The sequence below is a fragment of the Eptatretus burgeri genome, chromosome 5 (genome assembly GCF_056783735.1).
Source record: "Eptatretus burgeri isolate ZD-2024b chromosome 5, Ebu_testis_v1, whole genome shotgun sequence".
In the NCBI taxonomy this organism is placed as follows: Eukaryota; Metazoa; Chordata; class Myxini; order Myxiniformes; family Myxinidae; genus Eptatretus; species Eptatretus burgeri.
The window spans coordinates 47,639,374-47,654,373 of NC_140965.1; the positions used below are offsets into that span (position 1 = coordinate 47,639,374).

General features: G+C 42.4%; 1 protein-coding gene across 3 annotated transcripts in view; it reads right to left on the bottom strand.

Moving 5' to 3' along the window:
• LOC147026377 (CD109 antigen-like) overlaps window positions 1–15,000 on the bottom strand; it is a 129,361-nt gene that overhangs the window by 53,547 nt on the left and 60,814 nt on the right. For all 3 annotated transcript variants that reach the window (XM_085881760.1, XM_085881761.1, XM_085881758.1), the window contains exons 13-17: window positions 13,235–13,336; window positions 12,825–12,887; window positions 11,743–11,919; window positions 10,149–10,301; window positions 5,476–5,583 (exon numbers count right to left, since the gene is read on the bottom strand). In XM_085881760.1, coding sequence (XP_085737886.1) covers window positions 5,476–5,583; window positions 10,149–10,301; window positions 11,743–11,919; window positions 12,825–12,887; window positions 13,235–13,336 — 603 coding nt within the window. The remainder of the gene's footprint in view (window positions 1–5,475; window positions 5,584–10,148; window positions 10,302–11,742; window positions 11,920–12,824; window positions 12,888–13,234; window positions 13,337–15,000) is intronic.

Here is a 15,000-nt window from a genome sequence, read left to right on the forward strand (position 1 = left end):
GGCCAGGTAAATTCCCGGGAATTTTTTTTAGTTCTTCTTTTCGAAGTTACGAGACAACCCGTGAACCCGTTGGGTTCCCGTTGTGACAGTGGTTGATGAAAAAAAATCATTTCAAAAAAACAAAAACAAACAAACAAACAAACAGTCATAGACTGGTACTTAAGAAATCGTCAACTTGACCTCTGACCTTGTCTAATAAAAGCTGTCTCTAGAGAAGGTAGCGACGCAAACCAGAAGTTTCTACAATGAGTCTGTACCAAACCATCAAAAATCGAATGTTTGGATGTTTGACCTCACTGTGACCTTGACCTTTGACCGATTTTGACCAAGATCTAATCAGCGCGAGCCACCACCCTCCTGAATCACGTGGTGTAATTTGACATTGGAAGCTTCTTCCATTCTCGAGTTATCATTTTTTGGATGTTTGACCTCACTGTGACCTTGACCTTTGACCGATTTTGACCAAGATCTAATCAGCACTAGCAATCACCCTCCTGAATCACGTGGTGTAATTTGACATTGGTAGTTTCTTCCGTTCTCGAGTTATCTTGCCTACAAACAAACAAACAAACAGAAACGGAAGGCATCAATATACTTTCGAAATCTTTAGATTTCGTAAGTAAAAAATAGCTCCAGCGAACTATACCGCTGAGGTTGTTTGCATTGATCAAATAATCCCAAAGAGTACTTGACTGAATCGGGAATTGATATTTTTATATATTTTTTTTCATTGTCCGATTTCAACGAAATTTGATATTGCACACCGTAGGAGAATGGTGAGTAAGATAGACAAAAACTTTTTTTGCGCTATCATGTACCGTTTTGGCTGTATTTCGGGAACATACATACATGCATACATACAAGATGAGAGCTTTAGTAATATATAGATTACGTACATGTACACTTTGAAATTTACACATACACTTTGATATGTGTACATACAATCAAAAGTTATATAAATGTACACGTATACTTTCGTGCACTCAACAGCACCTTTGAGTTCATATGTATTTTAAAAGCTAAAACAATGTGTTGAAAACTGGACAGGGTGCATTTTCATTACAACAAAAATATAGTCATGATTAACATTTTAAGTCTTTCATCTGAAAAAAAAAAACTTTTTGTCAGTGTTTTGTATGTACTGTATGCTGTTGAGTTATCCAGGGACGTGTTCAGTGACCAGGCAGCTTGCTGGCGCTTGCCAAGCCAGCTATTCCTTATCAATGGTTTTGAATGGAGTGCTTGCTTGAGTGCTTAAGCCACATGGCAAGCACTATGCAAAAAAAAGTAGGTAACTAAACAAACCCCTGATAAATTACATGGCAACGCGAATAAACATCAATGATAAAAAAAAGGATAAAAACATCCAGACCATGACTTATTTTGGCCATATCGATGAATTGTAAGGATGATCCATGTAATAATGCCTTTCGCTTTTATGAGCAGGAGGAGAGGAGGAGAGGGGGGAGGGGGAGTGGAGGACAGAGAGTTGGGGTTCGGAGGGAGCAAAGATAGGACAAAGTTGGGAGGGGGAAGTTGATACTTTTAGGGGGAGGGTAGGAGGGTGTTTGCAGAAAGTTGGTGGGGGGGTGGAGAGTTTGAGGAGTTGTTGGAGGGGGTACTGGGGAAGGGGTTTGAAGGCTTGGAGTGGGGAGGTGATTGAAGCCTCTGGGTTGGGTGGGGGGGGGGTTGAAACTTGGGGTATGGGAGTGGGGGTTGATGACTTGGGGTTTGCAAGGGGGCAGGGACTTGAAGACTAAGTCATATTTTACATTGTACAGATGTTCTGCAGGTACCCACTAGTCTCCTACTGATATAAAACACATTGTGTATTAATCTGTACCCCTTCATCAGGACAATTTGAGTAAGGTTTTAAAGGCCAATCTTTAAACATGACTGTATTCACTATGATCTATTTTTGAGGATAAAAAACTCGAATTTTTACCCCGTGCGGTGTTCCACCCCACGTGGTCGAAGCGCCGCTCGCGTTCTCTCTTTTCTTGTGTACAGTTCATTTGAACATCTATTTCTTCATTATTCGTGAACAGAATTCGATGAAAATTGACAGGCATATACGAGACACATGAAAGTGCAATTCCAGCCCTTTGGGCCGAGAAATGGCCCTTTCGGCCCATTTTCTTTAAAATGTTATTTCTCGGTTATTAGTGGACGGATCCGAACCAAACTTAACAGGTATATTCTAGAGACCATTCCCTAGGCATTAACTCAGCCCAAAGTGCGATTCCGGCACTTTGGGCCAAGAAACGGCCCTTTCAGCCCATTTTCTTAAAATTGTAATTAAAGAAAAAAAATTAAACGCACTGGGCATTAAGTCGCAAATGATGATATGAAACTAGCCTCACTCTTGTGAGGTGTTCTGGTTTATTTTTCTGATGCGATGAAAATCTTAGCAAATTTCAAAACTATCTGTCGTCCATGCTATCGCTCACCTGAGATTTGTACGAATGAACTCCCACAGGGTATGTTGGCAATTCGAACTTGTTTTTTCCATAAAAGAGTAATTACGTCTCTTCTATCAGAATTGAATATGGTGACTTGCAAACTGAGCCTCAAGGGCGGTGTACAGAACGTTGTTTTAAAATAACAATAAATACAAGGTGCTGGAAGGTGAAATTCATAGCACGTGATGTGCAACATGCGCAGAGCCTAAAACGAGTGTTCATTTATGTCCGTAGAAAAAAAACAGCCTTTTTACAGCCATTTTCCCTGCTGAGCAGGGGTTAGCTTTTTGCGGGCTCCCTGCAATCACGGTTCCCTTCTTGAGGCTATGTTTTATGGCCGGATGCCCTTCCTGAGGCCAACCCTGGTCGCCTCTCATGACACACAATGACTAATTTGCATGTGAATGGGTTCATGCAGCTTGCTTTATAAACCTCAAGCTATGTCATGAGTTGTCTGTGTATTCACCTCATTTCCAATGCTTCGTGTGCCTTCTGCATCTCGTTTTCTCATGTGCATCCTGAGTTTTTCTGAACTTCTTTTTTCTTTTGCCATCTTTGAAATTGGATCAACACTTCGATTTCTTTGATAAAGGTAATTCAGCTTTTTATTTTTATTTCTACATGTTTCACATGTTTATGGCTCAGTACCAAATTGGCAAAACAGTTCTCATAAGTATAACTGTGATGTGATGAAAAAGACTGAAAATATATATTTAACTCGACCTGTCATCTTTCCGAGGTCGGCAAAAATGAGTGCCAACATGCTGGTATACTGTCGGACTGGTGACCTGTCCAGGATTGTGCCCAACAGCCAAGCAGACTGCTTTGGCAGCACCAACGCTCTGCACAGAGTATGGTCCCAATGGATGGATGGATGCATATATATATGTATATATATATATATATATATATATATATATATATATATCATTATGGATTTCAGATTTGTTGGACGCCGATTTGTTGTGGATTTCAGAATCGGATCCGAGTAATGCACACAACATCCAGGTCCTCAGACAGATATTTCCATAAATGCATGTTCAGAATAGAGCCACCCCCTTGTCTGGTGGGATTATAACTCTTTGATGCATTGGAGAAGGGTAGAGAACAGGTTCCCTTTCTTTCTCATGGGATAACCTTTTCCTCTTTACGACACGTTCATGACGTATGATTTTATCTCAGTTTTCATTTCTGCATGAGCGATATTCACCGTCCGTGCAGACGATAAGATAGCCATTAGCCCAAAGGATACTCGTTCTATTCCCTTTCCATCAAGACACATTGGCTTGGAAATAGACAATTTATTGACACATTTTATTTTGGTTATCATTTTAACATTGGACTTACAGGACATTTGAGTCAATAATCACACTGCAAGATTTTCCTGAACAGTTCATTCTGATGCTCAAACATTGCTGTGGTCTCGGTTCATTTACCTTAGGCACCCACCTTTTTCAATTGACGTTCGACACCCACCTTTTTCCATCGGCGATCGACATCCCGTTCAGCAGCTCTACGGATGCTCACCGGCTCTTCTTCGTATCGGGCTGAAAAAAGAGGTGATAATTGATAATTGACATCCGTTGTCATTCTGTGGGCGCTTCATGTTTCTGCTCGGTTGTTCTGGCAAACGGCTGCTTTCTGGCGTTCGTCCAGCACTCCGAACATGGCGTCGTAAGCCAGGCCTGTGTTAATTGGGAGTTGCATCTCGTTTGATGGTCAGGAGAAAATGACCACGAGAATGGACCATAGGAGGTCTCGTGCAGGAATGCACCAATAGGCAAGCTGGATTTGGCTGAAGACGTGCTTGAGGCTCCGCCCACACTGGTCACCTATAAAAGGATGGCAGGACTGCTCTGATGACAGTTGGTGAGAGATCCTGATGATGGTTCGTGACAGCTCCTGACAGTTGGTGACCGCAGCAGCAGCAACGGCGGTTGGTGACAGTTTGACTGTTCCTGTTGGTTCTGCTTGGTCCAACTGGTTCTTGGCGTACCTAGTTCTTGGCATTTCTGGTTCCTGGGGGTGATAGCGTGACGTCGATTGGTGTTCGAGCTTGTTTGCGGGTGGGTGCATGCTGCACCATCACCACTGCCTGCACCATCACCACTGCCTGCACCAGCTGCACATTCACCACTGCCTGCACCTGCTGTACCATCACCACTGCCTGCACCTGCTGTACCATCACCACTGCCTGCACCTGCTGTACCATCACCACTGCCTGCACTCGCTGCACCATCACCACTGCCTGCACCCACTGCACCGTCACCACTGCCTGCACCTGCTGAATCCTCATCCACTTTGCCCTTTCCATGGGTAAAAGTTGAAGCAAAATACCTGTTTAATGAGAAACTATGGTTCATATGGTTCATTTAAACACATGTAATCCCCCCCCCCCACAATGGTAACTGGGGGCCCCCATGACAAGGGGGGCACAGGCAATGTGCCTCCACCTTAAAAGTTTGGAGGGGGGAATACAGACTTGGAGTTGGGAAGGGGGGGGGAGGGATGTGGACTTGAACATGGGATGGGGGTAGGGGGAGAAATGCAGACTTGGAGGGGGGAGGGATGCAGACTTGGAGTGGGGATGGGGGATGTGGAATTAGAGTTGGGATTGGGGGGAGGGATGCGCACTTGGAGTTGGGTTGCAGTGATGTGGAAATGGAGTCGGGAGGCAGGGGTGAGGGGGGAAGGACGCAGACTTGAAGAAGAAAGGGGTTGATGACTCGAAGTCAGATTTTACATAACATAGAATTTCCATGGGTCTCTGCATTTATGCTGTCAAAAGGATATTCCTGTCAGTCTCTCAAAATATTGCACACTCTATTGGGAACGAATTCCCTTACAACAACCCGTTGGAACGGGGTTATCTACAAATATACCAATAAAACTCAAAATATCAACACAAATAATTCCAATTGTTTTACAACCATGATTTGATCTCAGGCCAAATAATTCACTGTTAATCAAATGAGTAATCGAGGAAGGGAGAAGGAAAATGGAGCAAACTTACGGAAAAGATAGATTCAGTATCTTGGCTTGAAGGAAACCAAAAACGAGGAACTCCACGATAGAATGTAGGAGGCCTTCCTTGTGAAAACTGAGACAATTCTGTAGTGACCTGCAAACATCAATATGTATAATTTAGTATCTGCTCTGTGTGTGGTGTGTGCATGTGCGTATGCGTGTGCGTGTGTGCGTTTTCTCATCAATTATTCCAGAATGAACAAAAAATTTGATGAAAGTGCATTATCATACAAAATTCACAGCTTGGTGCAACCAACATCACAAAACACTTCTTATTACCATCTCCCAAATTAATCAATTCAGGAATAGCTGTCACATCTGCACAATCGCCATTTTATTTTATTTTTTCCCGCTTAAATGAACCCACAGTATTAGCTGTGGAAAATCACATCACAAAACAGATTATTCAGAAGAAAAAAAAAGATTTCTCATGAGACAGTTACATACTGTACATGAGTAAATGACAAAATACTGTTATGAAACTATTGTCAAAATAACAAATTAGAGAGGTAGGGAGAAAAGGGGGGGGGGGCACAAAATCTGAAAATTATCAAAAAACAAGAATGACCACACTGTGGTCACAACCTGTGACAAAATCCAGTAACGGGCCAATTGGGAAACACTTTTACTGCGTGATTAAAAAGCTATCCTTGACACCTCTTATTCATGTCAATCCTTACTATTATTCGACATATGATTAGATTTTTTTTTGGGGGGGGCCTCATCTTGATTAACACTCGACCCAAACAAAGCCAATGGAAATCCGACTCAACAAACCCGGACAGTGTATAATCAGCAGAGGCCTACATGCCGAATGTGTTCGGCTCACCAGAGAATCAAGGTGGAGGCCATATAATTTTGTTTTGGTGCCATGGTGGGTGGAGTCAAGCGACCAATGTGGGTGTGGTACAGCAGCTGTCCGACCAATGGATGCATATTTCAAAAATCAACCTCCAACAAGAACTCCAACAACAGCAACAGCAACAACAGCAAGAACAACAACAACAGCAACACCAATAACAACAATAACACTAACGTGGAGCTCTTCTAGACCTGCAATATGTCGCAGGTAAAAATGAATGGATGTGAAGGTGAACTCTGAAAAGAGCAGGGTATGACTGCATCCCTCTCATCCTCCACTTTATCCTGCCCACATTTAGATTCCCCCCGCTCCTACCTCTTACACCTCCATGCCCTTCCCAGCTTCTCCCCCTCCCCACACCACCCCCGAGGCTTCCTCCCACCTTGCATTCTCTCCTCGCTACTTTCCATATCCCTACGTCCTATCAGCAGCTCAACCCCCCCTGTCCCTAACTGTGTGACTCTCAAACATCCAGGGCCTCCACTCCAACCTGACAGATCTCTCAATCCAGGCTGTTACCGATAAACTGGATATCATCAATTTTTACAGAATCCTTCACCCACAGGACACCCCTGACTCCTTAGTGTCACTCCCTGGCTGTTGTCTCCTCCAGTTATATTGACTTGAACCCCGTCCTGGTGGTGGAGTTGCACTGTACATCAAAAACTCCATTTCTCACTCACTGCGTAATGCTCTTGCACCTCCCAAAACCCAGGAGTACCTCTGGCTACGACTTCCCCTCTGCTCCCACCTCATGTTTGTCTGTGTGTTGTACCGTCCTCCCTACAATGACTCCTCCATATACATCTCACCGTCAGATGACATGGACCAACTTTTAATCCCTCAACCCAACTTTCTCTTCCTCATACGTGGTGATTTCAATTGCAAACAAGCTAATTGGCTGGGTGTTGGTACCTCCCTCACAAGCCGTGGAACTTCTGCAAAGGACTTCTGTGGCTCCATGGGACTGATTCAATCCGTGAATTTTCCCACCCGGATTTCACCCAATGGCAAATCTTCCCTTCTGGAGTTGGCGATGACCAACTCCCCCGCCAATGTATCCTGCTCGTCCTCTCAAATTGGCTGATCTGATCATGTGCTTGTGAAGGTCAACATCTCTTGCCATTGTCAGAGAACTGCCTCAGCACCAGTGAGTCTGGCAGTTCACTCTGGCAAACTGACTGCAAGCAGCCATCACACTTCAGGACTGGTCTCTTATGTCTACTGCCCCTTATATTAATTCAGCCTGGGATTTCTTCCACAGAAACCTGCTCAGTCTTATGCACAGATTCATCCCATCTCATCTTCAGTTATCTTACCCATCTAGCTGCTATTGGTACTCTGAATCCTACGGTGAGACAGTTGCCTAAAACAATTTGCATTCTCCTTATGGAAGACAAATCCACCCAAAGACAACCACAGATCATTCCACAAAGTCCGCAACAATTGTGTGCCTACTCTCATGAAAACCAGAAAACAGCATCTGTCCAATCTCAAGAAAGAGCTTTCAAACTTGTCTCCCACCTCTAAAACCTGGTGGTGGCTTGGCAATCTGTCTCTGGTGTATGCTCCCCTTCCATCCCTATACTCACTTCATATGGCACCACAGTCGACTCTGCTCATGGGAAGGCCGAATGCCTCAATTCTGTGTTTCCTTCAAAATTTTGTGTCCCTAACCCCTCCCTCTGTGTAACCACCCTTCCCAATCATACCCAGATGCTCATGGTTTCTGTGTCTTTTGCACTTGAGAAGGTGGAAAAGTTTCTGGCAACCCTAGACTCTGACTTTGTAAATGGACTGGACGGCATCAGCTCACGTATCCAAAAAAACCTGCTCTTGCACTTCCTCTCTCTCTGCCATTTTCAGCCTGTCGTTTACCCCAGGTCATCTTCCATCTGCTTGCAAATCAGCCAACATCACAGCAGAACATAAACTTGTCTAATAATATTTTTTATAAAGCATTGCAGTGAAGTCTGATCCAAATAATTTTAAAGCAATATATGTATTTGTATATTGTAATCAGTAAAAAATAGTGTGGTACATAAAAACATTAGAAAGAAAATAACTTGCACCAAAAACGTTAACATTTTCACGCTCACGCTGACGCTCACGCTCACGCCAAGGGTATCGCTATAGCTCTCTGTTCTTTGAACAGGCGAGCTAAAAACGGTGCAAACACTCCAATCATCAGCAAGGTCATAGAATCCATCATCGAAGTTGACAAAATAATTCCTTTTCTCCAACAGTCTCATCTCAGATCATCAATTCGGATTCAGACCTGGTCACTCCACTTTGGACATGCTGCATCTACTCTCCAAACAATGTATGTAGGTCCTCAATATCAGACATGAGATCTGGGCCAACTCTGGACATATCTTGAGCTTTTGATACAGTCTGGCATTCCACCTTGCTCTCCAAAACTGTCTGCCGATGGAATCCAAGGCCAACTCCTCTCTGAGATTACTGACTTCCTCCACTCTCCAGAGCCAACGTGTGGCTCTCAACGGAACACTTTCTTCTCCTCTCCCTGTCAAAGCTGGAGCACCCCCAAGGCAGTGTTCTCGGCCCCATCTTATTCATTATCTTAATTAATGATCTCTCTGACTCTCTGTAAAATCCTCTTAACTATTTGCTGATGACTGCACCCTCTGCTGTGACATCCGACATCCTTCAGATGGGCAGGCAACAGCCTCTCCCCCCTTTTCAGACGTTGACAAAGTCACAAGCTGGTCAAACACTTGGAATACATGTTTCAATACTGAGAAATCCCACACATTCACATTCACATTTTCTCTGTCTCTGTCTCTCTCTCGAAGGACCATACAGCAAACCCTCCCATCTACTTTCTCAATAACTCTCTCGAAGAGGTTCAGTCACTCAAACTCCTGGGTATCACTTCAGCCATGATTTATTTTAGGCAAGCCACATTTCAAAGTTCACCTCCAAAGCCAGATGCTGACTGGGCATCCTCCATCATGTATAGTCCTTCCTTGGCACACGCGAGCTCCTATCCACCTATAAGGCTTTCATCTGCAGCTTCATTGGAGTACTGCTCTCCTCTCTGGGATGGCTCTCCTGCCTCATATCTTGCTCAGCTTGACGCCGTGGAAACCAAGGTTTTTAAGATCATTGGAATCTCTCGCTATGAAGCTGAGTCTATGGGCCTCTCACTTCACCATCGCTGATGGGATGGTGGTCTCTGTCTTTTTCTGCCTCATTTCTGGCCTTGCACCCTCTGCCCTCTGTGCTTTGTCCCTGTCAGGTATCTGCAAGATGCACACATTCCACCAGCAACACTCTACTAGTGAAACTGCCCAAGTCCAGAACCACTGCTTACCTCTACTCATTCATTCCTCGTTTTTCCCCACCTGTGGAACCACCTTCCACACTCTTTTCAATATCATTCTTCCCTCCAGGTCTTTAAGACAGCTGTTTCCCATCATCTCAAGTCATTCCCTATCTAAAACTATGATCTTTTCTACACCTGCTCAACCATCCCCCACCCATCTCAAATTTTTGCTTATGTATCCATCTTGTCCACCCCTTGCATTCTCCCCTATCATTCATCATGATGTACATCCATTGTTTGTCCACCTCCGGCTACTCTCTCCCTCTGCCCTGCTGTTGGCGTTTCCCATTTCTGCTGTTGTTCCCTTTGTTATGTTGTGTCCTGATCTGTTCTGTTCTGTGTGCTCGCTCTTCCACGAGTCTTGTCCATGTATTAAAAAAAAACAAAGAACAAAAATACTAATACCTTCAGACAGCACTCTTCCCTTCACTAGTGAAATGTGTCTCACCCTCTCATTTGTAAGGTCGTTGCCTTCTTTGAGGAGTAGTACGCTCTTGTCCACTACCAGCAGCCCAACGTAGGCCTCAGCTTCTCCAGTGGAGACCGTCAAGTCTACACCCTCTGCAGGTGCTGCTTGAAGCGTGCTCCAGTTCAGATCAACCTGCTCTCCAAAGCACAATGTCCTTATTACATGAGAATAATAAAACATCCAGCTGTTTGTGATTGGAAGTCACATTGTGCTATACGAAAGCATAAAGTTCATGCATGATAAATTGCCGAAATGTGATGATAATAGTCATGACAATGAAAATAATACTTCCATTTAATAAAAGGTAGTTTATGTGAAAGAAGATCCACCTCAAAGAAGGATTCAAGTGTTTAAACCGACACAGTGGCTCAATTCCCATGATTCTTACCATTGACTCTTTTGTAACCAGAATGGCATAAGGTAAACGTGGAGTGCATATATCCACACCAGGCTAAACAGTTTAGTGTATCCCACTGATAGGTCGGATCTGCATCCGCACCTTAATCAAAATCTAATTGGCTTTTTCTTGTCACCTATCCAAACCATCCACCAAGCTTTGTCATAATCTGTCCAGAAATTTTTGAGATATCATGTCATACAGTATATCGTTTTTGGCCCATCTCTCAATGGTGAAGAATCACTTAAAAAAATAAAAAAAATTGGCGTATCCAGATCTGGATCTTCACTAAAATGTGTCTTCACAAAAAATTTGTCCTTGTCACACATCCAACCTGTACACAAGTTTCATCCAAATCCATCCATAACCTTTTGAGGCATGTATAGTTTTTGGTCCTCTCTCTCAATGGAGAAGAATCACTTTAAAATTCTGGTATCCCGATCCAAATCCGGATCTTCACAAAAATCGAATCAATTTGTTCTTATCACACAACAACAAACCTGTCCACGAAGTTTCTCCGCATCCGTCCATAACTATTTTAGTTATCCAGCTCACAGACAAAGACATACAGACAGACAGACAAATAGGTGAAACATAACCTCCATCCACCTTTGGTGGTGGAGGTAATGAAATACAACTGCACTTCGGGCAAAAGTCTGTTCAAACTTACAACTTGCTAGATAATCGTAAAGAAATTATTAAATGCATAATAATAATGCAAATGCCATCCAAAGAGAACAAATCTATTGCAGTTGACTCTCCTTCAGCCAGATTTTGGTTGACTTCAATAGTAAATGAAGAAATTGAGAGACATATACTGTATCTCCATATTCGACAGATATCTTAATTTTCTCAACGGAAGGATGTCCCTGTATTCTCGACGGAGGGACGACCCACATTCTCAACAAAGGGACAACCCACATCGACGGAGGGATGACTCCTTTTTATCGATGGAGGCACGACCCCGCAATCTTGATAGTGATTGAGGGCTGAAGGCAGAGTGAAGGTTTAAGTTCATCCTGTCCTGCTTTATAATTTGGCTTCATTTGAATTGCTTTATGCCTTAAATATAGTTCAGATTTTCACATTACAATTCCGAATATCATAGATTAGAGTAAATACATCACCCAGTCAGGAAGAAAGAAAAAAAAAACTCCAGAAAACTGCATTTCTCACCATGTTTTCAAAGACACCTTCGACAGATAAACCGAGGACTTCATTAATCACTTCTCCATCAGGTCGCACATAAAACAGAAGCAATTTTGCCATTGGCGCCCACGATGATGTTGGCATTAGCTGGAAGTTTTTTGAAGACACTTGTCCAAACTCCACCATGTTTCCTCTCGCCATAACCTAGTAAGTGAAAATTGAAATTGTCTCATTCTTGAGCTGCAATATTATTCCTTGTTTATCACAGCAAAGGGGGAAGGGGTGTGGGGTTAGATACATTCATCTATTGGGGATGGGGGATGCGATAACCATAAAATGCTTCGAGGATGTCGGGTTTCCTCAAAATCTTTTTCATTCTAGTGTTAAGCAACAGCAGTGACTGTTTAAAAAGGTAATAATATGTTTGATGGAATTGACCGAATAGTTTATGGTTATAATAATTTTCACTTCCAGTCGCTGTGCCCCATGAAATGCCACGATAAACTATTTATAAACCTTAACACAGATTTCGCCCAGGGTGTAAAATCCTCTGGGGGATGGGAAGGGGGGCAAATTAAGTTGCTACAACCTCCATTGTGTGATTCTTACTCCCCAGAGCAAGTTTGGTTGACATTGGATAAGTAGAGAGCCAATGTATCACAGACAGACAGATGCCAAATTGCATATTTTAGTGTCATATGATGTGCTTCTCTATTTTAAGGTTGGTTACTGGATTTCACGATTTTGCTGTTAACTTTGTTGAAACAAGTTTTCTTGCTGATACAAATAAAATTTGTGAAATGACTGTGTAAGAAGAGAGTTGATTTAAACTCTCACAAATTATATTCCTCTCTATTTATGCATGGGATGACTGCACACACACACTACTATTTGTGTGGTGATCCACAGTGAAGATCTGCCCTATCATTTCACTATTTCTCATCAGTCATCACCCTAGAAGTTTCAAGAGCCATCAGTGGTTTGTACTTTATGAGCTTACAGAGGCTAAAGCATAAAACAGTTTACAAAATTGCGAAGTAGTCCACGATGCAATAAGTGAAATAACTGGTATTGTCGAAGAAGGGGAAATAGGTGCTGATGTGACTCACCTGGTATGAGATTTTTTCTGGTAAATTTAAACCATTGATTGTGAAAGATATCGGTATACCAGCCTAAGGAAGGCAAAACAGAAAGGGGTTGCACGATGATGTGTGAGAGGAAAGAAAGAGCATAATACCATTTGGATAAAATCCACACATGTCAGATCACAAATTTACTTTGGACAATAAAATTTCTCAAACAGATTTTGAGAGAGGTAAGCTAACCACCAAGGGAGATCTCTCGCAATGAAGAACTAGGACTCACGCCCGAAATCGCTTTACCTCCTCTTCATGGCAGTTAGCATACGTTTCTCAACATTTGGTTCTTTAACGTAATTGTCTTTATTGTTCAGCCAACAGAGACTGACTGAAGTCTTGATACAGACTATACTAGTTTTCCATTGTGTGTGCAAACTTACCTTGGCTTGTGCAGTATTTGTAGTTACATGTATGAATCCTCCTGATAATGACCTGCTTTCCACATTGAGGTATTGGTGAATGTTTTGCTTGCCAAACTTTCCCTGTCAAAGCAAATATATTGTTTTAAATACTTTACAAACATTAAGGAACATATGCAGTAAATAAAATGTAAGTTGTTATATCACAGAAGGTGTAGTGCTTCAATTAATTGCCCGTTAGTGTCAGTTTTGCTCCATCCCAACAGTAGTGAGGGAAGGAATGTTTAATTTGTTCAACATGCCGGTGAGTGCTCTTCTCCTCTTCGTGAAGGACACCGTGGGATCCTTAATGTCCACCAACTGATGCCGGCAGTCGGGACACGCAGTTTAACGTCCATCCGAGGGACGGCACACACATTGATGAATCACCCTGCCTGTGAAACAGTTTTTAGCTGGACCGAGATGCAAACAAAGCTGGACCGAGGCGAGACAGCCTCTTGGAAAGCTACGCATACCTCTCGGCCAGATCCTGTCAGCCCTGCACAATTATCAAAGAGCATCAAAGATGGGATATATGCTATATCATGAAAAAAATTGACTAAAGATGAAATTCTGACCAAGCGAATGATTCCAACAGGAATACGAATCTAAATATGAGAGAAATAATTATTCATTCCCACGATACTCTGTAAAGGGAAACCAAAATGAAATTTCAAAAACTGAGGATAACGATATGTTAATATAATGGAGTACTGTGTATGTGTGTATGTGTGTATGTGTGTATGTGTGTATGTGTGTATGTGTGTATGTGTGTATGTGTGTATGTGTGTATGTGTGTGTGTGTGTGTGTGTGTGTGTGTGTGTGTGTGTGTGTGTGTGTGTGTATGTGTGTATGTGTGTATGTATATATATATATATATATATATATATATATATATATATATATATATATATATATATATATATATATAAAAAAGCCTGGTGTGTTGGCGCAGTGGTTAGGGCAGCGGCTTGGGATCCAAAAGGTCCTGAGTTCAAGCCCCGTTGGGCCACTGAATTAATACACCAGGGGGTTGACTCAGCCTGTCATCCTTCCGAGGTCGGCGAAATGAGTACCAGTATACTGGGCCGGTGTATACCCCGGTTAAAATAGGTGTACCATATCCCTGTGTCGTAAGAGGCGACCAGGGTTGCGTCAGGAAGGGCATCCGGCGTAAAACATGTGCCAAATCACGATGCGGATCGGATGATCCGCTGTGGCGACCCCTAACGGGAGCAGCCGAAAGGAGAAGAAGAAGAAGATATATATATATATATATATATATATATATATATATATATATATATATATATATATATATACACAGTGCTCAGCATAAATTAATACACCCCCTTTGAAAAGTAAGATTTTAATCAATATCTCAATGAACACAAGAATAATTTCCAAAATTTTGACAAAATTGAGTTTTATAGAACATTTTTTTAACTCATAACATGAAAGTAAGGTTAATAATATAACTTAGATTAAAAAATCTTCAGTTTTACTCAAATTAGTTGATGCAAAAATGAATACACCCCACAACAAAAAACTACTACATCTAGTATTTTGTATGACCTCCATGATTTTGAAGGACAGCACCAAGTCTTCAAGGCATGGAATGAACAAGTTGGCGACATATTGCAACATCTATCTTTTTCCATTCTTCAAGAACGACCTGTTTTAGAGCCTGAATGCTGGATGGAGAGTGATGCTCAACTAGTCTCTTCAGAATTCCCCATAGGTGCTC